Source organism: Cucurbita moschata, unplaced genomic scaffold (genome assembly GCF_002738365.1).
Source record: "Cucurbita moschata cultivar Rifu unplaced genomic scaffold, Cmos_1.0 Cmo_Scf00019, whole genome shotgun sequence".
Classification (NCBI taxonomy): Eukaryota; Viridiplantae; Streptophyta; class Magnoliopsida; order Cucurbitales; family Cucurbitaceae; genus Cucurbita; species Cucurbita moschata.
Window position 1 is genome coordinate 1,943,016 of NW_019268535.1, and position 22,990 is coordinate 1,966,005.

The 22,990-nt window shown below is 34.7% G+C and overlaps 5 protein-coding genes across 11 annotated transcripts in view; 3 read left to right on the top strand and 2 right to left on the bottom strand.

Moving 5' to 3' along the window:
- LOC111456844 (putative receptor-like protein kinase At4g00960) overlaps positions 1 to 1,649 on the top strand; it is an 8,258-nt gene extending 6,609 nt beyond the window's left edge. Inside the window, exons 5-8 of the mRNA XM_023098877.1 lie at positions 348 to 558; positions 645 to 885; positions 963 to 1,113; positions 1,192 to 1,649. Coding sequence (XP_022954645.1) covers positions 348 to 558; positions 645 to 885; positions 963 to 1,113; positions 1,192 to 1,515 — 927 coding nt within the window. The 3' untranslated portion in view covers positions 1,516 to 1,649. The remainder of the gene's footprint in view (positions 1 to 347; positions 559 to 644; positions 886 to 962; positions 1,114 to 1,191) is intronic.
- Positions 1,650 to 2,370: 721 nt separating this feature from the next.
- LOC111456839 (cysteine-rich repeat secretory protein 55-like) lies at positions 2,371 to 4,062 on the bottom strand. Of its 3 annotated transcripts, none has more exons than XM_023098866.1 (2): positions 3,347 to 4,062; positions 2,371 to 2,553 (listed from the first exon to the last, which is right to left on the bottom strand). In XM_023098866.1, the coding sequence occupies exons 1-2, from the start codon at positions 4,033 to 4,035 to the stop codon at positions 2,418 to 2,420; spliced, it is 825 nt and encodes a 274-aa protein (XP_022954634.1). In that variant the 5' UTR covers positions 4,036 to 4,062; the 3' UTR covers positions 2,371 to 2,417. The 3 variants fall into 3 exon arrangements, with proteins under 3 accessions (XP_022954634.1, XP_022954633.1, XP_022954635.1); XM_023098865.1 differs by having other exon boundaries at positions 3,323 to 4,062; XM_023098867.1 differs by having other exon boundaries at positions 2,412 to 2,553; positions 3,273 to 4,062.
- A 4,252-nt stretch (positions 4,063 to 8,314) lies between these two features.
- LOC111456836 (sulfite exporter TauE/SafE family protein 5-like) lies at positions 8,315 to 11,506 on the top strand. Its single transcript, XM_023098862.1, has 4 exons — positions 8,315 to 9,250; positions 10,092 to 10,226; positions 10,311 to 10,463; positions 11,016 to 11,506. The coding sequence occupies exons 1-4, from the start codon at positions 8,504 to 8,506 to the stop codon at positions 11,322 to 11,324; spliced, it is 1,344 nt and encodes a 447-aa protein (XP_022954630.1). The 5' UTR covers positions 8,315 to 8,503; the 3' UTR covers positions 11,325 to 11,506.
- A 136-nt stretch (positions 11,507 to 11,642) lies between these two features.
- On the bottom strand, positions 11,643 to 14,472 carry LOC111456842 (transcription factor ILR3-like). Of its 5 annotated transcripts, XM_023098875.1 has the most exons (5): positions 14,100 to 14,472; positions 12,711 to 12,782; positions 12,427 to 12,501; positions 12,170 to 12,332; positions 11,643 to 12,090 (listed from the first exon to the last, which is right to left on the bottom strand). In XM_023098875.1, the coding sequence occupies exons 3-5, from the start codon at positions 12,498 to 12,500 to the stop codon at positions 11,836 to 11,838; spliced, it is 492 nt and encodes a 163-aa protein (XP_022954643.1). In that variant the 5' UTR covers position 12,501; positions 12,711 to 12,782; positions 14,100 to 14,472; the 3' UTR covers positions 11,643 to 11,835. The 5 variants fall into 5 exon arrangements, with proteins under 5 accessions (XP_022954643.1, XP_022954642.1, XP_022954640.1 ...); XM_023098874.1 differs by lacking the exon at positions 12,711 to 12,782; XM_023098872.1 differs by having other exon boundaries at positions 12,427 to 12,782.
- A 1,535-nt stretch (positions 14,473 to 16,007) lies between these two features.
- LOC111456837 (ankyrin repeat-containing protein At5g02620-like) lies at positions 16,008 to 19,594 on the top strand. Its single transcript, XM_023098863.1, has 5 exons — positions 16,008 to 16,194; positions 16,298 to 16,777; positions 16,865 to 17,014; positions 17,909 to 18,351; positions 18,863 to 19,594. The coding sequence occupies exons 1-5, from the start codon at positions 16,008 to 16,010 to the stop codon at positions 19,520 to 19,522; spliced, it is 1,920 nt and encodes a 639-aa protein (XP_022954631.1). The 3' UTR covers positions 19,523 to 19,594.
- Positions 19,595 to 22,990: the final 3,396 nt, after the last annotated feature.

Genomic DNA, 22,990 nt, shown 5'->3' on the forward strand with positions numbered 1-22,990 from the left:
CCCCCCCCTCCTTCCAATCGATGTGGGATCTTACAATCCACCCCCCTTCGAAGCTTAGTATTCTCGCTAGCACACCATTCGGTGTGTAGCTCTGATACCATTGATACCATTTATAACAGTTCAAGCCGACCGCTACCCAATATTGTCCTCTTTTGGGATTTCCCTCTCACGCGTCTGCTAGGGAGAGATTTTCACACCCTTATAAAGAATGTTTCGTTCTCCTCTCCAACCTATATAGAATCTCACATAATGCATTTTTAAGTACATCATTAATATACCTATAGTCTATCAACGATCATTCATCGTTCTATAAAATTATCAACTCTCGTATGTATATTTCATTTCAGGGTAGGCTCGAGGATGGACAAGAGATAGCAGTGAAAAGGTTATCAAGAAGATCTTCACAAGGTGTTGAAGAATTCAAAAACGAAGTCATGTTGCTTGCTAAACTTCAACATAGAAATCTAGTAAGGCTGTTGGGGTTTTGCTTGGAGGGTGAAGAAAAGATACTCATCTATGAATACATTCCCAACAAAAGCCTAGACTATTTCCTATTTGGTTTGTTCACAAAACTCTTTCATTTTGATTTTTATTTGCATGATCTTCTCTATTATGAGCTTGATTATTGTCTCCAAAATGTGCAGACTTCAATAGACAAGCCGAATTGAATTGGTCGAGCCGGTATAAGATCATTAATAACATTGTTCGTGGAATTCTGTATCTACACGAAGATTCTCGACTTAGAATCATTCATCGTGATCTTAAAGCTAGTAATGTATTACTAGACGAGGATATGAATCCAAAAATTTCCGACTTTGGTTTGGCAAGGATTATTCAAGTGAACCAAAATCAAGAAACTTATACCAACCGTGTCGTTGGTACCTTGTAAGTTTTCCTTCAATCTCAAAGCATGAAAGTCATTTACGCTCACTAAATTTTTTTCATTCTGTTTGCAATTTTAGTGGTTATATGTCTCCTGAATATGCAATGCATGGGATCTTCTCCACAAAATCTGACGTGTATAGCTTCGGAGTACTAACCTTAGAGATTATAAATGGGAACAAAAACAACCGATTTTATCTATCGGAGCTGGCGGAAAACATGTTAACCTATGTAAGTCGAAGAAGTGAGGCTTTTGAATTGAATTAGCCAATAATGCTTTTTGAACTCCTAAATGTCTTGTTGTTTTAGGCTTGGAAAGTATGGAAAGATGGAACACCATTAGAATTATTGGACCCGAGTCTACAAAACAACTACTCAAGAGACGAGGTACTTAGATGCATCCATATTGCTTTATTATGTGTTCAAGATGATCCTAGTCGGAGACCTTCCATGGCATCTATTGTTCTTATGCTCAATAGTTATTCGGTTCCTTTGCCTTTGCCTAAAGAGCCAACAAATTTCATCCACAATATCGACAATGGCAATGTAATAGATAGCGATCGGTCTATGATAAGTAAATTTTTATTGTTGTCTATTAATGAAATGTCTGTAACTGAGTTTCATCCACGATGAAGAAATAATGACGGATGAAAATGTTGGATATCGAAGGTGCTCTCGACGTTGTATGAGCCACAAAACGACTTATTTGGAAGATGATGTATGATGGCTATGGATGTTGATGGGAATGAACTTTGTATATAATGGTCGATTTGAGGGTTAGATACCATTTTTTTTTTTGAAGTTTTTTTTGTTCGAGTTATTTAGTGTTGAGAGGAATTCAAATTTTTTACCTCTTACTTAAGAGAATATGTACTTCAACTAGTTTAGTATAATTTGATTTACTTATAAAATCAAAGGGATTCTTACTCGTGTTGGTCTCTTGCTAGAGCTTGTTTTACCACTCTCAAATGGTTGAATTCATGCTTAGGACCCGGTGGGGATCAGCTCTAAATGAGGTGGAGAATCTCATTTAAATAGAAAATGGGGAATGGAGTGATGAAATGTAACGACTCGAATCCACTGGTAGCAGATATTGTCCTCTTTGGGCTTTCCCTTTCGGGCTTTCCCTCAAGGCTTTAAAACGCGTCTTCCAGGGGAGGTTTCCACACCCTTATAAAAGGTAGTTTGTTCCTCTCCAACCAATGTGGGACATCGCAGAAAATATTTCTCTCCATTAGATAAATGGGACTAGAGACAAGGATTGTATTCCTCTCTTAGGGGCCAGCGTCCTTGGTTGCACACAGCTCGATGTCTGGCTCTAATACTAATTGTAATAGCCTAAGTTCACCGCTAGCTGATATTGTCCGCTTTAACTCGTTACGTATCGCCATCAGCCTCACAATTTTAAAACGCGTATGTTAGAGATAGGTTTCCAATCAATCAATATCAGTAACGAAAAACAATAGAATGTAGCCCAAAAGACAAAGAAACGAGTTTAATTAGCTTTACAAGTTAAATACAAGTAGGAATTACAATCAAGAAATACAAGATAAAAGCACAAACCAAGTAGAAAAGTCTTCAAACTTGCAGATTCTATGCCAACTTTCAGCAGCTAAAGAATCATCAGAACCATCATCAACACTCCAAAACAACTCCAAATTGTTCTTCCACCTGCATTGCAAAACAAAACACTTCACCATTTGCACTTACTCCAGAATTTGTTAGGAATTACGACTCTCCACAGTAATATGATATTATCCATTTTGAGCATAAGTTCTTGTGACTTTGTTTTGGGCTTCCCCAAAATGCCTCATACCACAACATAGAGCCTCTCTTGAGGCCTATCGAGCCCTCGAACAAAGTACACCCTTTGTTCGACACTTGAGGATTCTATTAACATAGCTAAGTTAAAGACATGACTCTGATGCCATGTTAGGAATTACGACTATCCGCAATGGTATGATATTTGTCCACTTTGAGCATTTGCTTTGGGCTTCCCCAAAAGGCCTCATACCATTACATAGAGCCTCCCCTGAGGCCTATCGAGCCCTTGAACAAAGTACACCCTTTGTACATAGAGCCTCCCCTGAGGCCTATCGAGCCCTTGAACAAAGTACACCCTTTGTTCGACACTTGAGGATTCTATTGACATAGCTAAGTTAAGGGCATGACTCTGATGCCATGTTAGGAATCACGACTCTCCACGATATTGTCCACTTTAAGCATAAGTTCTCATGACTTTGTTTTGAGTTTCCCCAACAGGCCTCATACCAACGAAGATGGATTCCTCGCTTATAAATCTATGATCATTCTCTAAATTAGCCAATGTGGGACTCCCTCCGAACAATCCTCAACCGAACATAACCATTAAAAACGAACTCAAAACTTACTGCCACTAGTTGGGTCTGAAAAATTGAAGTAGAACTGATGATCATGATACCACATAAAGCAATTGAATCCATACACTTCCCAATCTTTCTTACTCCCAATGGTTGTCCTAAACGCATCCAACTGCGCGTTCAAACACAGACCACAATCACTCCCACTGATATCCCTCGTGCACTGAGCCATCCCATATCGCTTCCCTCTCACCCCACCTTCCAAAACAGCAATTTGAAACATCAAACTCTGATACGGAACAGAGGAAGCCAATCCAGCCATTAGCGACTGACCATCAGAAACCAAAGATGGGTCATCATAATTGGTGTCATTTAGAACAGCCACAGAAGTTTGATCCAAAACACCCAAGAAATTATCCGTTGAATACCTAAGAAAACACCATCTAAACCAAATCACAACATCTCTGCTTTCTGGGCACTCAGACAGAGCAAAAACAGAGGAGTTTTTGATGCAGCTGCCACAGTTGTTTGCAGAAATGTCGCCTCTGCATTGAACAAGACCAAAGATTTGGGTTGAACTCTTGCCCTTTGATGTGCTGTAGAAGCCATTAAGAACAGGCCCATTCTCAGCTAGAGACTCCAAAAGGCTCTTCAAATTGGCCTTGAAATCGCTGTCGCCGGAGATGCTGTCGGATTTTGAACACTGTTGGCTGCAGTTCTTGTTCATATCGGCGCGGCAGAAGAAAGAACAGAGTATTAATGACAGTGAAGGTGTAAAGAGGAAGAACATTGACACGAATTTGAATGCTCCCATTTGATTCGAAGTTTGAGCACCTGGTAAAGCGATTGAACACTCATAACAAAACTAAAGTCGTGGACTTTTTTTTTTTTTTAATTTTTTCTTTGTGCAAAAAAAAGTCAACTATGTTTCTATGATGAATGGATGGAGAATTAAATTAAAAGCAACTTGGATGAAAGTCAACTCCAATTTCATTCTAATTTGACAAATGATAATGGCCTTGTTCCAGTGGAATGGTAGCGCGAAGATATTAGTAATCGGTTAATATTTGGAGAATATATTAGTTATGGAATATAGGTTAGATATCTATATTTTTTTCCTCGTGATTTGATTAGTAGTATACTTTATTTTATTCTCAAAATTTAGTTAGTTTATATTTTCTATTAGATGGTAGCCTGTATCCTATTTAAACGTTATGAATAGTGAACCCTCAATCCCAATTCTATTTCTCATCCTTAACTCTGTATTGTTTCTTGAGTAATAATATTTGCAGATTTATTCACACTTTTGAGTGGTAGATATTGCGTCAACCCTCACACTTTTGAGTGGTAGAGACTGTGTCAGTCATCTGTTTCTTGAGTAATAATATTTTCAAATCTATTCACAGTTTGAGGGATAGATATTGTGTCAACCCTTTACACTTAGACAAAGATCAGTAAACCCAAGTGCGTGATATTCATATTGGCTTGATAAGAACATAAATTTGGAGTGGTTACGATATCTGCCTTCCTACTTAAACCATTAATCCAATGTCGTTGTAACAATTCAAGTCCATCTCTAGTAGATATTATCGTTTTAGGATTTTCTCTTTCGAGATTCCCTTTAAGATTTTTAAAATATAGAGAGATTTCCACACCCAATAAGAATGTTTTGTTCTCCTCTCCAACCAATGTTGGGATCTCATAATACACCTCTTTCGGGACGCAGCATCTTCGCTGACACTCATTACTCTTTCCAATTGATGTGGGATCTTACAACAGATGAGTAGAAAGTACAAATAGATCTTGTATTTGAATTTATTGATTTGTGTTTCGATTTCAAAGTTCAAATAGAGATGTTGAGTATGTAGCTTGACTTATAGTAAGACCACTGAAGTCTTAATCGATCTGTCATGCTTTAGCATTGTTTCGGATTTATAATGGTAGAGGGGGATGTTGTGGAAGATAGCAAGACCCATCCATTTGTAAGGTTTAAAATGGAGAAAGTCAACTTCTAAAGTCCCGTTTAATAGCTATTTAAAATTTCAAACATTTTAATTTAAAATTAAACTTATAATTACTAGTTTTTGTGAATTTTATTGGTTTATTATCTCATTTTTAAATATTAGCTAAAAAAACAAAATAATGATATGGTCTACTGAGCATAAGCTCTTATGGCTTTACTTTGAGTTTCTCCAAAAGATCTCACACCAATGGATATAGTATTCTTCACTTATAAACCCATGATCTTCCACTAAATTAACCAATGTGGGACTCACTCCCAATAATCTTCAACACCAATGTCTCCCAAAAGTATGAATAGATCTGAAAATATTATTATTCAAGTACACAGTAGAGAGTTAAAAATGAAAAATAGAATTGGGAGGGAAGATTCAATTTCATTGTTATTCACAACGATATAGATAGGTGACACACAAATAAGAAAAAATATAAACTAATTAAATCGATTTAAATAAAATAAAATATACTACTCACCAAATCATGATGGAAAAATATTAACAGCTATATAAGATATATTACATAATTAATATATTCTTTAAATATTAATTGATTACGAATATATTGATTAATTCAAACTAGCAATAAGTTGTACAAAATTCTGACATCGAAAACTTTTCGAGAAATTGATCTAACTTTTTTTAATTAAAAAAGTTAAGGATGTTCGTGAGTTGGGTTGGATTCTCAATTATTTATGTTTTAAATTTTTTTGGATGGGATTAATTTGAATAAATTTTTGTTTGCACTAAAAGTAAACTCTTAGCTTAAAAAAAAAAATCTATTTACTTATTTTAAATATTGAATTAAGATGTGCCTCAATATATTTCAATAGTTAAAATATAATTTTAAAAGTTAAAAAGAGAATAAATAATAAAATAAATAAATATATATATATATATATATATATATATATATATATATATATATAATTATGAATAAAAATATGTTTTTTAAAAATTAACAATAAATTTGAACTAATTTATTAAGAGAAGAACCGATCACATTTATTTAAATGATAAATTTTCATTTATTTGATTCCACTGATCAAAGAAGACTATTGAAAAATAAGACATAAAAACAAAGGAAAACAACGAGTTACATGTGGCATCCGTTTAGAATATTATCTACATCGGATCATATAAGATAAAATAATAATTATAATAATAATAATAGAGAAAAAAAACATAGTTTATTTAATTTTGAAATAAATACAATTATTCATTTGAAGCTTCATGGATAAACTTCAAAATATAATAATATAAACTCGTTTTTCTCATAATAATAATAATTATAAATATCAAAATCATATCTTCTTTTTTATTATTTATAATGTTGAGTGACATATTCAAATTTATTTTTATCTTTATGAAAAAGCATTAAAGTGAAAATAAATAAATTTTAAAAGCACAATATGTCTCATCTCTCCTTCTCACTCTCCACTTGCATCTCAACATGTATTATTGTTTTGTTTGTTTATTTATTTATTTACTAAAATATATATTTTTATTTGTCCCTTTTTAAGATTTTCAACAAATATCTTTTTAATAAGTTAAAAAAATTTAGATTAAAATAATAAAAATATCTTTCAATTTTATATTTTAAATACTCTCAAAATTATCTTTAATTTTAAAAAAAATTAAAAATAGCTAGTAATTTATTTCAAAAATGGTCTGGAACTTAATATTTTTAATATAATTTAAAAAATAAAACGTATATATATATATATATATATATATATATATATAATAATAATAATTTCAATATTTTTGGAGAGTAGATATAGAAATTTTATTGCTAACACAATACGATCGCTTGTTCAGACACATCCATGTGTCAATCAACTTATCGAGATATTTCCAGACATGAAACGACATCACGATGCATGGGTCATGTTGTTGGGAACCAAGATGACAATAAGATGCGACGTTGTTGTATAGCAACGATTGAATACGCACGCTCGAACAACGTATGTGGCCAAACAAATTTGAATTCCGCACAAGTGATGTTCGACGGTCCGACAAAGCCACAAAACTGGGAGAAAAAAAATATGATTGGAGCTTAAATTCTCCTTAAAGTTGGTCGTGAACGTGTCAAAATCACAACGTCACGCAGTTGAAAAAGTACAACCGTAATAATTGAGATATTATAGATTTGTTGAAAAGATCAAATATTTAAATATCCATTATTAAATTAAAAAGGTAGCCAATTTATGAAGTAAGAGTGAATTGATATATATATATTTATTTATTTATTTATTAATTAATTAGTAAAGTAAGAGGAAAAGACAAAAAGGGACACCGATAAAAGAGGAAGTTTTATGTGTAAAGAATGATGGAACAAAAAAACATAAAGAAAGAATATATTAATAATGAATAGAATATACTATAAATTACATACAAAAAGGTAAATTAAATATTAAATAAATATATCGCAATCCCAACAAAAAACTGTAGTAGGCTGAGCTGGAAAGAAATGTCCAGGCTGGACAAACTCTATGTTAAGTAATTTTCTTTTATTTTAACGATGGTTGAGGCAAAAATTCTTTGAGAATGAAACATTTTTTGTAAAGATGTGAAAACTTCTTTTTAATATACACGTTTTAAAATATTGAATTTGATGGTGATACATAACGAGTCAAAGCAGACATGACACAATATCTATTAGCGATAGACTTTGATCGGGATCAAAGACGGACAATAATTAAATTATAAATTTACTTTATTTCAAAAATTACCTAAAACTTTAAAATGTTTAATTAATTAAAATCTTTCAACTTAAAAAAAATCAGATATTTCTTAATTTTTTAAAAAATGAAACTTATTTCCATTTAAAATTAACTTATTTTTAAAGTTTTTTTTTTGTTACTTATTAAAGATATTTTTTTAATTTTTGAAAAAATTAAAATTATTACAAACTTATTATTATATTTTTATTAATTTAGCAATTTTATTCTTATAAAAGATGAGATTTAATTAGTATATTATAAATACAAATATTTTGAAGCCCATCTGACGTGTAAATTTCGGTCAATTTTGTAGGACTAAACGAGAGCCGTCATTTGAAAAGATTAAGAACGCCTAAAATCGCTACGGAGAAGAAGATTAAGCATACAATCCCGAATGCCACTTCGAATGCTTGCTTTGCTCATCGTCCTCCCTCCTTTTATTCTATTCAATCACCAACTGCGATCTCTCTGATCGTCTTGTTCTTATATAGCCTTAATAATCGCTTCTGCTTCTTCTCATAGTTGAACACAGTCCAAGAAAATGAAGATTTCCCTGCTTCCCTTAGCCCTTTTCGTCCTATCGATCGCCATTGATGTTTCTTATGCCAAACAAATCAAACCCATCAATGATTTCACTCCGATTCATCAATTTCTCCACCAAACCCAACAATGGCTGACGACCCATCTCCCGAGTACGACTCCCATTACAGTTGCTGGTGTGCTCTGTTTCGTAGCCGCTTCTATATCCAGCGCTGGTGGGATTGGCGGCGGCGGGCTTTATATTCCGATTTTAACCATTGTGGCTGGTTTTGACCTAAAAACAGCCTCGAGTTTCTCGGCTTTTATGGTCACTGGTGGGTCGATTGCGAATGTATTGAACAATTTCTGCTCCAAATCAGGGGGGAAGTGTTTGATTGATTTTGATATTGCGCTTTTGACTGAACCTTGCATGTTGTTAGGAGTTAGTATTGGGGTTATATGTAACCTTGCGTTTCCTGAATGGGTTACTACTGTTCTATTTGCGATTTTTCTTGTTTGGTCGACCTTTAAAACTTGTGCAAGTGGGATGGTGTATTGGAGAATGGAGACAGAGGTGCTGAGGAATAATGGGTGTAAATTGGAAGATGGGCTAGGGAATGAAAATGAAGGCAAATTTCTTGAAGAGCCTTTGTTGAATACACAAGAAAATTGCAGATTCAGACTCCCTTTAATGAAGTTGGGAGCCTTGATTCTTGTCTGGTCTTCTTTCTATCTTATCTATCTTCTTCGTGGCAACCGCGATGGACAGGTATGGATTTTCTTATTTGATTCTGTGTCTGGTTAGAGTATGATTGTTCATTGTTAGGGAAAAATTATGGTTCAGAGAACTTGAGTTGCATAAAAAGTATATGGAAGTGATCTTGATTTGACCTTGACTGCTGTGAAAAGTATAGAAAATGATCGAGATCTCACGTCTTTGTAAGGGTGTGGAAATCTCGAGCGCCAACGAGGACGCTAGGCCCTGAAAGGGTGGATTGTGAGATCACGTATCTTTATAAGAGTGTTGAAACCTCGAGAGCCGACGAGGACGTTAGACCGCGAAGGGGGTGGATGGTGAGATCACATCTTTATAAGGGTGTGGAAACCTCGAATGTCAATGAGGACGCTAGGCCCTGAACGGGGTGGATTGTGAGATCACACATCTTTTAAGGGTGTGGAAACCTCGAGTGCCAACGAGGACACTAGATCCCAAACGGGGTAGGTTGTTGTTTAGACTCAATTATGGAGCCGATAACTTGTTCATTCATGTCAAAGTTTTGGCTGTGTTTTTGATTGGGACAGTTTAGTCTAAAGCTGATAGTGCAACTTCCTTACTTTCCGGCTTGAACATAGTATGCCACCCCTTTGGTCCCATGTACTCTCCCTTTGGTAGCTTTTTGTATGCGTTGACTGGACATCTAGGGGTATAGCACTGTTTCGGTGCGGGCCATGATAGCAGTACCAAATCTATGCAATCAAATTTGACGCTTTTCATTTAGGACGAATTCAACACTGAATGACTTTTTCTTTGTTCTTGCTAAGTTAATTCTGCATCATTGCAAATGAAAAGAAAAAAGAAGTGGGTATGTGACTGCTCCTTGTTTTTGCAGGGTCTTATACGGATCGAAACGTGCAGAACGGGTTACTGGATTATCTCTTCGCTCCAAGTTCCGGTAGCCATAGCTTTCACTCTCTGGATTCTGTACAAACAGAAGGCTCCTGAACCTGAAGATTCACCCCAGAAGGTGCAAAGAATGAAACTAGAACATATTTGCTTTTGTTTCTGAGATCTTTTCATAAAGCAATCTTGACTGTTGTTCCTTGTGAAGGAGTTGGAAGAAGCAGGGCCTGCAGTTGAACCATCCAAGAAACTGATCTTCCCTGTAATGGCACTCTTAGCTGGGATTTTGGGCGGCATGTTTGGAATTGGCGGTGGCATGCTTATAAGTCCTTTCCTTCTTCAATTTGGAATAGCTCCAGAGGCAAAGTCCTTTCGTCTCTTGAACTCAACGTTCCTTTGTTTCAATTTTAACGTTAGTTCTCAAGATCCCACGTCGGTTGGAGAGGGGAACGAAACATTCCTTATAAGAGTGTAGAAACCTCTCCCTAGTAGACGCGTTTTAAAACCGTGAGGTTGACAGCGATACATAACCGGTCAAAACAGACGCCAGTGGTGGGCTTGAAGCTGTTATAAATGGTATCAGAGCTAGACACCAGATGGTGTGCCAGTGAGGACGCTGAGCCTCCAAGAGGGATGGATTGTTAGATCTCACATCGGTTGGAGAGGGGAACGAAACATTTCTTATAAGGGTGTGGAAACTTCTCTCTAGTATACGCGTTTTAAAACCGTGAGGCTGACGACGATACGTAATGGACTGAAGCGGACAATATCTACTAGCGGTGGGGTTAAAGCTGTTAGACACAATATTGAAAGATTATAGACTTATGGTACACCACCTTCAAAGTTTAGGACCAATTTTGTAATTTAACTTGTCATCCGCTCATTATGTTCGAATCTCCAAAATCTAATGCAGGTAACAGCTGCAACGTGCTCGTTCATGGTGTTCTTCTCGGCTACAATGTCAGCTTGCCAGTATTTGCTGCTGGGAATGGAGCATACTGAAATTGCAGTCATTTACGCGATCGTCTGCTTCATCGCCTCCGTGATCGGATTGGTAGTGGTTCAGAAGGCGATTCGTGAGTATGGAAGGGCGTCTCTCATCATCTTCTCAGTTAGTACAGTGATGGCTTTGAGTACTGTCACTATGACCACATTTGGTGGGCTTAATGTTTTGAGAGACTACACTGCTGGAAACAACATGGGATTTAGATCACCTTGTTAAAACACTTCTTTTTTAATGATGCTGTTTCTTCTCAGTTTTAATTGGTTCGAGAGAATTAGTCAAAATTTCGTAAACTCAAACTTGAATATCGTTCGACTGATTCAAGATCATTCAAAATCTCATTTTTTTAACAAGAAGATTCTCCTCCTCATCTTCGATAGTGTCGAGTGTTGAGGATTGTTGAAGTCCTATGCCGAACAATGGACATCTAAAGAAAAATCAGTCAACCCGAGCATAGTTCTATTAGTTTAAACTCTATAATCTTCTAAAGACTGATTGTTTCTCTCGGAGCAAACACGTCTTTCTGCTGAAGAAGAGTAAGGCTAAGAACTTATGGAGTAGACTATATTGATTTTGATCAGCGGAATTTCTATAACAAAACATACATTTAAGCCAATTCAATCATGAAAATCTAACAGACAACAGAACCATGTCAGCCCTACAGAAAAACCAACATAGGAATCCTCGCATGCAAAAGCAAAGCCAGTGAAAATGGAAGATCTCTACCAAGTCAGGCAACTGGTGGCCGGAGAACGTGGTCTTGAGACGTATCGATAGCGCCCGGAGGCATAAGCTTCCACATGGATACTCCTGGATATCCAATCACAGGTACGAACTTCGCCCCAACAACATGATTTGGAGCAGAAAATGGAGGAGGGTGAGGCAGGAAACTTGGTTGAGTAATGAAGGTTTTCATTTTCTGTTTAAGATTGTCTTTTGCTTCTTTTAGCCTCTGTTTCTCATCTCGTAGTTCATTCTTTTCAGCCTGAACAAAGAAGAAATAGAATCAAACATCGATGGAAGATCAAACCGAACATCGACGATTGCAAAACCACATAATCTACCTTCATTTCATTGATCTTCTCCAGAAAATTCTCATTGGACTCCTTCAGCTTCTGAGCTTCATCTCTTAGCTGCAAGATCATTCGAACTGCATCACCCAAAATAACAGACTTGTCAATTTTGGGAGACGTTCCATGATTGAGGATGGAATTCAACTCCAGAAACCTTTAATCAGCAAGCAAACACAAAATATGAGGCGGGGGAGGAGCGGAGCAGAGATGGGAATGGCGAAAAAGATGAATGTAACGAATCGAGATGCCTGTCATTTAGTCTATTTCTCCGCACTTTCTCTTTATGTGCTTTGGACAAAGATGCACTTGATCCAGGGCTCATCCTGTCAACAGTAAGATCACTACCATGCTATTGTAAGGGCATATCCAATATGCTAAAGTTGATAGCCAGAGCATTAGAACATAACCAATGATATTGTAAGGGCATATCCAATATGCTCAAATTGATTGCCACAGCATTAGAACATAAACAATGATATGGTAATCCTCCTCATAGTGCAGATACTCAACTTGGGAACTAATAATTGCTCACCTGTTCCTAGACCCAGATTCTTTTATATCGTTTAGCTTTCCATGTGCCTCATCAAAGTCTTCCCTTAAAACACTAACAACGGTACGATGAGATCTTTAATAAAAAAATGGCATCTCAGCTGTCATATAAAGAAAATAAAACATATAAGCATTCGAGTACGCTCTCATGAAAAGGCTCTAATGTTTGAATTGAGTCTAATTGTGAGATTCCACGTCAGTTGGAGATGAGAACGAAACATTCCTTATAAGGGGGTGGAAACCTCTCCCTAGCAAACACGTTTTAAAAACCTTGAGAAGAAGCCCTTAAGGGAAAGCCTAAAGAAGACAATATATGCTAGCGGTGGGCTTAGATTCTTAGAAATGGTATCAGAGCCATACACGGGGCGGTGTGCCAGCAAGGACACTAGGCCCCCAAGAGGTGTGGATTGTGAGATCCCACGTCGGTTGGAGAGGGGAACGAAACATTCCTTATAAGGGTGTGGAAACCTCTCCCTAGCAGACGCGTTTTAAAATCTTGAGGGGAAGTCCAAAAGAGAAAGCTCAAAGAGGACCATATCTGCTAGCAGTGGTCTTAGACGGTTACAAATGGTATCAGAATCAAACACCGGGTGGTGTTCCAACGAGGACGCTGGCCCCAAGGGAGGTGGATTGTGAGATCTCATGTCGGTTGGAGAGGGGAACGAAACATTACGGGTGTGGAAATCTCTCCCTATCAAAGGCATTTTAAAACTTTGAGGGGGCTCCAACGAGGACGCTGGCCCCAAGGGAGGTGGATTGTGAGATCTCATGTCGGTTGGAGAGGGGAACGAAACATTACGGGTGTGGAAACCTCTCCCTATCAGAGGCATTTTAAAACTTTGAGGGGGAAGCCCGAAAGGAAAAAGCCAAAGAGGACAAAACCTCTCCCTAGCAGAATCTTGAGGAGAATCTTGAGGGGAAGCCCGAAAAGAAAAAGCCAAAGAAGACAATATCTACTGCAGTGGACTTGGACAATTTCACTAACACATGGATCACTGTAAAATTTAGAACTTGAAACCTACCTCTAATATCATGAACTACTAATCTAAAACAGAGAAGGAAAAAACATTAAAAAAAGAGTTTGAATTCAAGGCTTTTTACTTTGATACCATGTTAAAAATCTATAAGAACGAAGGCTAAATTGGAGTAGGCATCATAATCTGGTACAACCCCTTGCCAATGTAAGACGTTAGTGAATCAAATTTTGCTTAATGAAATAACTTCATAGTCCTATGTTGAATCATGTAATCTACATCCACAAGCAAACCCAGATGATAATCCACAACTCAACCAATTCATTTCAAACAACATACAAATCCCAGGAACAATATCAAAAAACAAAACTCAAAAGAGATTCATGAGCTATTAGAACCTGAAGGAGGCAGTGAAATCGCGAGAGGACAAAGTGAAAACAGGAAGATCCAGTCAAGGTAGGTCACCGCCGGGGACCGGAAAGTCCTCGATCAGAGCGTAATCAAATACCCAGTCGGTAATTTCAGGCGACTCCATCAGCGATCAATTGCCGGAACTCAAAATCCCTGAATTTCTGAGTACAGAACACGAGATACAGCCGAATTCCATGGCGAATGGTAGAATATATACATTGGGAAGGAAACGATGGGAAATTTGAAGAAATGGAAAAGGGAATATGAGAGAAAAATCGAAAGGGAAAATCGGAGAAGAATCGCATACCGCAACTGTTCCACCGATGCTAACACCACAAGCAAAAGTGGAAACTGCGAATGCGATTTGCAATGTTTGTGATGCAGCCCAAGTTAGGGCCCACAGTCTCCTGTTCGCTTTCCCAATTTGGGTTTTGAACCGTCGGAACGAATTTGAAGTTTGTTAACCCCCATGTGGCATGTTCGATACTAATTCATGAGTGCATGTGAGATGTTCAGGTAATACTCATTCACGACGTGTGGTCTATCGCCCTATATCCATTCCAAACCTCTTTTACAAGATTTCATTAGATAAGCCAATATTTCATGTCGTGTCAAAAAGGGAATATGACTAGCTGTCATCTCCGGAATTATATGTTATCAAAGTCGTTGTTACATAATTACTTTTAGCTTTTAGCTTCAGAAGTACCGACAAAAAAATTCAATTGCACCTAACAAATTGTCCTCTTCACTCCTAAGTTTTCAATTCCATTCAAATTTTTACTTATGATAATAATAAATACTGACATTTCATCCTTATTTTAAAAGCTTTTTATTATTTATTATTTTTATGCAAATTTATCCAAAAACTAGTACGACTCACAGACCTACCTAAAGCTATAAATATGCAACGATATATAATGTTACGTATGCAATATTATGTCATGTCGTGTAAAGTCTTATAACAAGTATTATGCATACATGATTCATGTGTTCTATGACACAAATGAAAGAAATAACGAAATGATTCTTATTGTACGCTACGATTTTAAACATGTCATGTGCATTGAGATACTTTCCCATTATGTTAGTACGTACATGTATCTTTGATAGTTTCGTTGTGATATCATGCAGCCCTTTCCCTCCATGGTGTCTTTCGTTGAGCTATTTTTGTTCGTAACAATTTTCTTTTGGAGCTATTTAATTTGTAGATGTTACGATTGCTGTTTGAGAATTGCTTTCACTCATCTTTTATGTTTGTATATTTATCAACACGAGAAATTGTCATAATTGACATATATTTCTTATCTTAAAGTTTGAAATTTAAATTTCTATATCTTATATTTGTTTTATAAATAAAATAATTAAATTATCATAGTACAATGACAATAAATTGAGGTAGGTATACTATAAGGAGTTGAGTTATATCGTGATGGGATGTTATTGTTAAAAGTAAAAATAAAACATAAAAAATAAAAATAGAAAGTGAGGTTGAAAATTTTAAATATAATGTTATAAAAATGAATAAAGATTTGGAGTAGTTGAATGTGTTAGATGAATACGACTCTGCACATTGATATGATATTGTTTATTTTGAGCATAAGCTTTCGTGATTTTAGTTTGGGTTTCTCAAAAAAACATTATACCAATAGAGATAGTATTTCTTGATTATAAACTCATGATGATTCTCTAAAATAGTCGATGTAGACTTTCATCCAACCGAGTGAATAAATAGAATTGACCCAACCCACCAACCCAACAAGTAAGGCACTATATTTATTATAGATGTGCAACATACTATGAAAAAAAATACGAAAAGACTGGATTTTTACATAAAATTTGGTATTTAAAAGGTGTTTGGAAGAGGTGATTGGCAGTTCCCAATCCTGTTTGAAGGTATGGCAAATAGTAGTGATGAAGAACAACCAACAACTCCATCACCTCATTATGATAATGATGTGAATGACGATGAATGCCATCCAAACTCTGATGCGGCAGCGGCCGATGAAGCCCAACATGAGGGTGAAGAACCTGATGCTATTCCAAATCCCACGGTGGAAAGGGGGCCTTTCATTCTTTGCGAGGGTATCTTCATCCACCTTTAAATGACATGAAATTACATAAAAAAGAACAGTTTTTTGCAGAGTCATTATGGATTGTTTGTTTGTTTGTTTGTTTATATGTCCAGTAAACAGGAACAGAGTATGCATTCCACTAAAAGTTAGGTTATATCAAGCAGCTTTAAAGGGTGATTGGAAGACAGCCAAATCCATATTTGACATAGATTCATCAGCTATTACTATGAAGATTACTGATGCTGATGAAACTGCTCTTCATATTGCTGCTGCTGCAAAGCATATTCATTTTGTTGAAAATTTGGTCGATCTTACCTCTTCCTCTGCTTTAGCTGCTACAAGTGGAGAGGGATACACTGCCCTTGCTTTTGCAGCTGCATCAGGAGTTGTGAGAATGGCTAAAGTAATGGTTGACAAGAATTCCCATCTTCCAAATCTTCATGATCTTTATATACCAACCCCTGTTTTAATGGCGGTAGCTTACGAACGCAAAGACATGGCTTCTTTCCTTTTCTCCAACACTAATTTTGAAGCTCTGCTTCCTTCTGAGCAGATTAAGCTTCTGATTGCTACCATTTCCTCTGACTATTACGGTTTTTCTTGACATCCTTATACATATCATATTTTCTTCATTACTAACTCACTCACTTAATATACTTTTTACCCTTTCTTTCTTCTAGATATGGCATTGGAGATTCTGAAAAAGAAACCTGAATTAGCAAGGGAGCGACTCCAAAATGGCGAGACAGCTTTACACGTGCTTGCTAGAAAACCATCGATGATTGGTAGCAACACGGAGCTTAGCTTTTGGAAAACATCCATAAACTCTCGTAATACATCAACTTTGCTTTCTTTTTAATATGGTATGATGTTGTCCATTTTGAGTATAAGCTCTTATGAATTTGCTTTGGACTTCCCCAAAAGGCCTCATATTAATGGTGATAATATTCATCGATTATAAACTCAGGATCATTCCCTAAATTAGTTAACGTAGGACTGTCATCCAACATTTTCCCTTAATCTAGGCTTCACTTCTTTTTCTTTTGAAGTTTTCGAACAAAGTAGGTAAAGAAGATAGACCGAACGGCCTCTTAGAGTGTTGGGCTGGATGATGGATTGAATAAGGCTTCCAAAGCCTCCCATCAAGAGTTCGAGCCTAGTAGGTAAGGAAGAAAAGAAAAAAGAGTTGAGTCTTGATTAAGGGGGAGGTGTAGTACTTTGTTCGAAGAGAGGTGTTAGATAAAAGTCCAACATCTGCTAATTTAGAGAATGTGTTGTATAAACATTAAATGCTATTTTCTTGAGTGAGTTTTAAATTCAGAAGAGAGTGTAAAAGTGAAAAACTAATAGTTTTGAAGATGAAAGATGAGTTGCTACATGAGATAGTTTTTATGGTTATATAATTAGTTTTTATTATTTGAGTTTTAAAAGAGATTGTTATTTCTACCGTGGAGAAGTAGAGAAGAAGATATCAAAGAGAGAAACAATAGAAAAGTGTTTTTTTTTAAAAAAAAAATAGATTGTTTTGTCTCACCATTCCCAAAATAAAAATAGTGTGACAGATTTTTTTTTTTTTTTACAGTAATGATCATGAGTTTATAATCAAAAAATATCATCTTCACGAGAGCTTATACTCAAAGTAGACAATATCATACCATTTTAGAGAGTCGTGTTCATCTAACAATATATATAAAGACATGATTATATCTTTGTGTGCTTTCTAGGCTTTCCCAAAATTTACCACACAGCTCTGATGCAGACATTAGCCCATCAAATCGTGGAACGTCTATGGAATTTTGTTCTCGGGAAATCTACAATGCTAGAGCTACATGAGTTTATAAAACATCCCACAAGGTTATTGCACGATGCTGCAAGAGTTGGAAATGTTGAGTTCTTGATAATACTCATTCGCTCATATCCTAATTTGCTATGGAAATGTGAGGATGAAGGCAAAAGCATATTTCATGTAGCAGTTGAAAATCGACAAGAAAGTGTGTTCAATTTAATATATGAGCTCGGAGGCCTCAAGGATTTTCTTGCCAACTTTCACGATAAACAAAAAAATTTTAACATGCTACACTTTGCTGGATTACTAGCAACTCCAAATCACTTGACCAAAGTTTCAGGAGCAGCTTTACAAATGCAACGTGAGCTTTTATGGTTCAAGGTATGAGTTGTTATTGTGTTTCTTGGTCTAAATTTATATTGTTTAAGTATTAATGTAATTTTCTGCTTATTTATAGCTTATTCAATTGTTATATACGGTAAATAAGTAAAAATATGTATAGTAGATATTTATATATAATAGATGATTATAATATAGTAAACTAAAACTATATATAACTTTACGTAGTATATTTGTTTTGAGTTCTTCCTTCACCGTATTCTCTCTCTTTGTGTACATGTATGAAGTCATTAATATAAATCCTTAGCCAATATATTTTTCTTGTGTTTTCTCTCTCTTGTTCTTTGTATTCATATAGATCGAGTATGTATTGTTGTGCGATATACTTTCTTCATTCTGTATTCTCTCTATTGGTATACATATATGAAGCCATCAATATAAATCCTTAGTTAATATTTCTTCTTGTTTTTCTCTGTTTGTTCTTTGTATTCATCTAGATTGAGGACAAGTGTGTGTTGTTATGTGATCCTAACAAACTGTTGTGAATTTGAAGGAAGTAGAGAAACTCGTACTATCATCTCATCTTCAAATGAAATGTGATCCGAATCTAGAACTTTTCGAGGTGACAATAACAAAAGGCCGAGTTGATAAACTAACACCTCGCGAGCTCTTTACAAAAGAACACGAACAACTACAAAAACAAGGCGAGGAATGGATGAAAACTACGGAGAACTCATGCATGCTAGTGGCGACGCTAATTGCGACGGTAGTTTTCGCAGCAGCGTTCACAGTTCCAGGAGGAAACGATGACAAGGAAGGGATTCCTATATTTTGGCAGAATAAAGTGTTTACAGTATTTGTAATATCCGATGTTGCAGCTCTTGTGTTGTCTACAACTTCTATACTCACGTTCCTATCAATCTTGACGTCACGGTATGCAGAAGAAGATTTCTTAGTGTCGTTGCCGAGCAAGCTATTGTTTGGGCTATTGACGCTATTCGTTTCTATTGCATGCATGGTGGTGGCTTTCGGTGCAGCCTTCTTTATTGCATATGATAAAACAAAGACCAAGATTCCACGGGCCATTGGAACAGCAGCGATCCTTCCACTTGGGTGTTTTTGTCTGTGTCACTCTAAACTTGTAGTGGACATACTGCGATCAACTTATTGGTCTATATTCTCTTTCGGGTACCCTAAGAAAAGGTTATTTTAGTGTATAATTTTGCTTGGGCTTTGTCAAATGTTAGGCGAGGTTCTTCCTCAATTCAACTTGACTTGTGTAATATTAAGCATTATTTGGACATACACTTTAACTCTAGATCACTGACCTTTGATCTAGCTTAATTCTTAAAATTTAACCTTGTCTATACTCTATCTTAACGATACGATTCACATGTTTCTATATCAATTTGGAACTGCTCAATCGGAGCTTACCGGTGATTTTAGCATTTATGGAGACATTATAACCCTTTCTAAGGCATAACTGCCATCGTGTTAATAAAAACTATCGTGTCCAATCGATGCTTCACGATGTCATCTTTAGTTTAAGAAATTTAATTTATAGATTATTCTAGTTTTGAGTTTGTCCATTTGACCTAACTAAAAAATTGTCAACTCGCCAATTGACCCAAGTTTCAGTTTTCCAAAATTCAACCCAACCCAAACTATAAAAAAATCTAATCTAATTCAATCCAATCTAACCTTTTATGGTTTTGGTTGAGTAATGGGAGTAAATGACTTCCAAAAGAAAAGTTACATTAAAAATGATAAATCTCTATCTCTAATAATTAATTAAGTGCAAAAAAAAGATTATTGACTCTGATACCAAAGTATTGATTTGAATTGGATTCAGCATTGGAGAGCTAGTAAACGACGTGCCTTGCAGTCTTCATATGTGACGACCTTAAATTTTTGCTAATCTAAAGTCGCTACAATCATCATATTATGCTCTCTTATGTGGAAATAAAGATTAAAAACATCATTGTAAAACATTATCATGGACCTACATGTTTAAAAAGTATTTAAAGAACCTAACAAATATTAAATAAAATACTTAAGGTAAAAATACCCTATTCTAACCTAAAGTCTAAGAAATAAAATATCACAATCCAATGCATGTGTCATGGTCTTGACTTGTGATGTCATTGTCATAGGTACATGGACGTCTTGCCTCTACCTGAAATAAAAGTAGCATACTAACTTTAAATATTTTAAGATATAATCGGTAGGTAGACTATAACTTATGATTAGGAACCTATAGTTAAAAACCATGATAGAGGTGGTCTCAAGTCTACAAAAAAAAATTGATGGGCAATACTTTTGTATAGCGGGACAGGAAATAAGATGTTTTTAATTTAAACGTTTATTTATATTATTTAGTGTCGTTTTTAAAAGCACTATTTAAAGCGAGTAACAACATTTTATTTTTAAAAATTAGGAAAAAAATGCTAAAAAAAAAAAAAAAACTTCAAAGGAACCAAAATATTCAATTCCACCTGACAATTGTCCTCTTCACAGCTAAGTTTTCAATTCCTTTCAAATTTTTGCTCCTTAATTGATTGCTCAACAGGAACCCAATAGTAACAATAATAACAATAATAATAATAAATACTGACATTTGGGGTCTTTCTGAATTCACCCATACACCATATTTTAAAAGCTTTTTATTACTTATTATTTTTGTGCAAATATATCCAAACATAGTACATGTTAGGTTGAATAATAAATCTACCTAAACCTATAATTCAAAATTTTGAGTAATTATACAATGATAAAAATGTTACGTATGCAATGTCATGTCGTGTGAAGTCTTATTATAGATTATATTATTTATGCATACATGACTTATATGTGTACACTGATATAAATGAAAGAACGAACGAAATGATTCTTATTGTATGCTACGATTTTAAACATGTCATGTGCATCCGGATATTTTCCTATTATGTTATGTTAGTATGAATATGTACCTTCGATAGTTATTTTCGTCATGATATCATATGAGTCTTTCTCTTCATGGTATCGGGTGATGCGTCAGCGTATTTAGTTCGAAGAAGTTTGACCCAAGATATACTTATATGAGCCCGCCTGGTGGATCCACGTGCGAATGCGTGGGTCGTGTGTGGGGTAGTATCACACATCCCAACCCTACCGAGATTGGAAAGAGCTCAAGGTCATACTATTTGTTTTAAAAGATTGGTTCGATCATGTATATGTGTGTTTACATTACTTAACCCCAACAGTTGGACTACTTTTGAGTGTTTCTTAAAATACTCGAACCACATGCTACCTTTATTTTTTATGTAAAGGTAAAACGTTCCCACACATATGACAATGAATACTAGAGTGAAGCTAAGATTAAACAGTAGTATATATTATTTTCTAATAGTAGTTTCATAAGTGACTTTCATTTTCGTACTAAAAAGTATGTTAATGTTTTATTTTTTACGATATTGTTATTTCTTGTTTTAAATTAAACGTACACTTCTCTATTTTTGTTTTAAAGATTTTATTAAATTTTCACAAATGTTATTAAAAATATACATGTAGTGACGTTTATAAAAATACTAAAAATTTCGGTTTTTCTCTTCTTTTTTATAAAAATAAGTCAATCAACTGCATTGAATTGTTTGGAACTGTCCCAAGTAAATGAAACACAAATTTGAACAAAAAAAAAACAAATAGAAAAAAAAAATGCATTGACTTTGAAGTCGTCTCTCATTTATTTATTTGTCTTTAAATTAATAAAAATATCTTTCAATTTTGTTTTTTATCTCAAAATTATCATAATAGTTTCAATATTACTTGTAAATTTTAAAAAATAAAAAATAAATAAATACTTTTTCCACATTTTCATTAATATCCTTCAATTTTTTTAAAAAACATTAAAAAAATATCATTGATCTTTTTTTAAAGAATACTGTTACCTTATATAGCACAGTATACCTAAACTTTTAAAAATAGCATTAAAACCATTAAGCTTTTACAAAAAGTTGAGTGGGTATATGGACGTAAATTATTTATCTTCATTTCAAATACCCAATATCTTTAAATTTATCTGAAAAGAACCAACTTAAAAATAAAATGCGGTGAGCGTTTAAATTTTTTAAATTTTTGTAAAAATATTAAGGATATCACTGAAATAATTGAAAGTTCAAAAATATTTTTATGACAAATGCAAAATTTATGTTTATTAATTTAGCCTAAATTTTTTGTTCCAAACAATTTTTTTTTTTTTTTTTGGAGATATCTAATTTGTGGATGTTTTCATTGCTTTTTGAGAATTGTTTTCACTATATTTATGAACACAAGCCATAGTAATAATTGACACATCTTAAAGTTTGAAATTTAAATTTCTATATTTTATATTTGTTTTATGAATAAACAAATTAAATTATCGTAGTACAACGACAATAAATTGAGATAGATAAACGATAAGAAGGTAAGAAGTCGAGTTATATTGAGATGAATGTTATAGTTAAAAGTAAAAAATAAAAAATAGAATGTGAGGCTCAAAATTTTAAATCACAAGGTGTAATAAAAATGAATAAATAATTAAAGTGGTTGGGTGAATAAATATGATTGTTACAGTTCAAGGAGGAACTATATTTATTATGGGTAGGAGAGAAAATATATTTTGCTCATTGCACGAAGAAAAGACTTGATTTTTAAGTAAAATTTC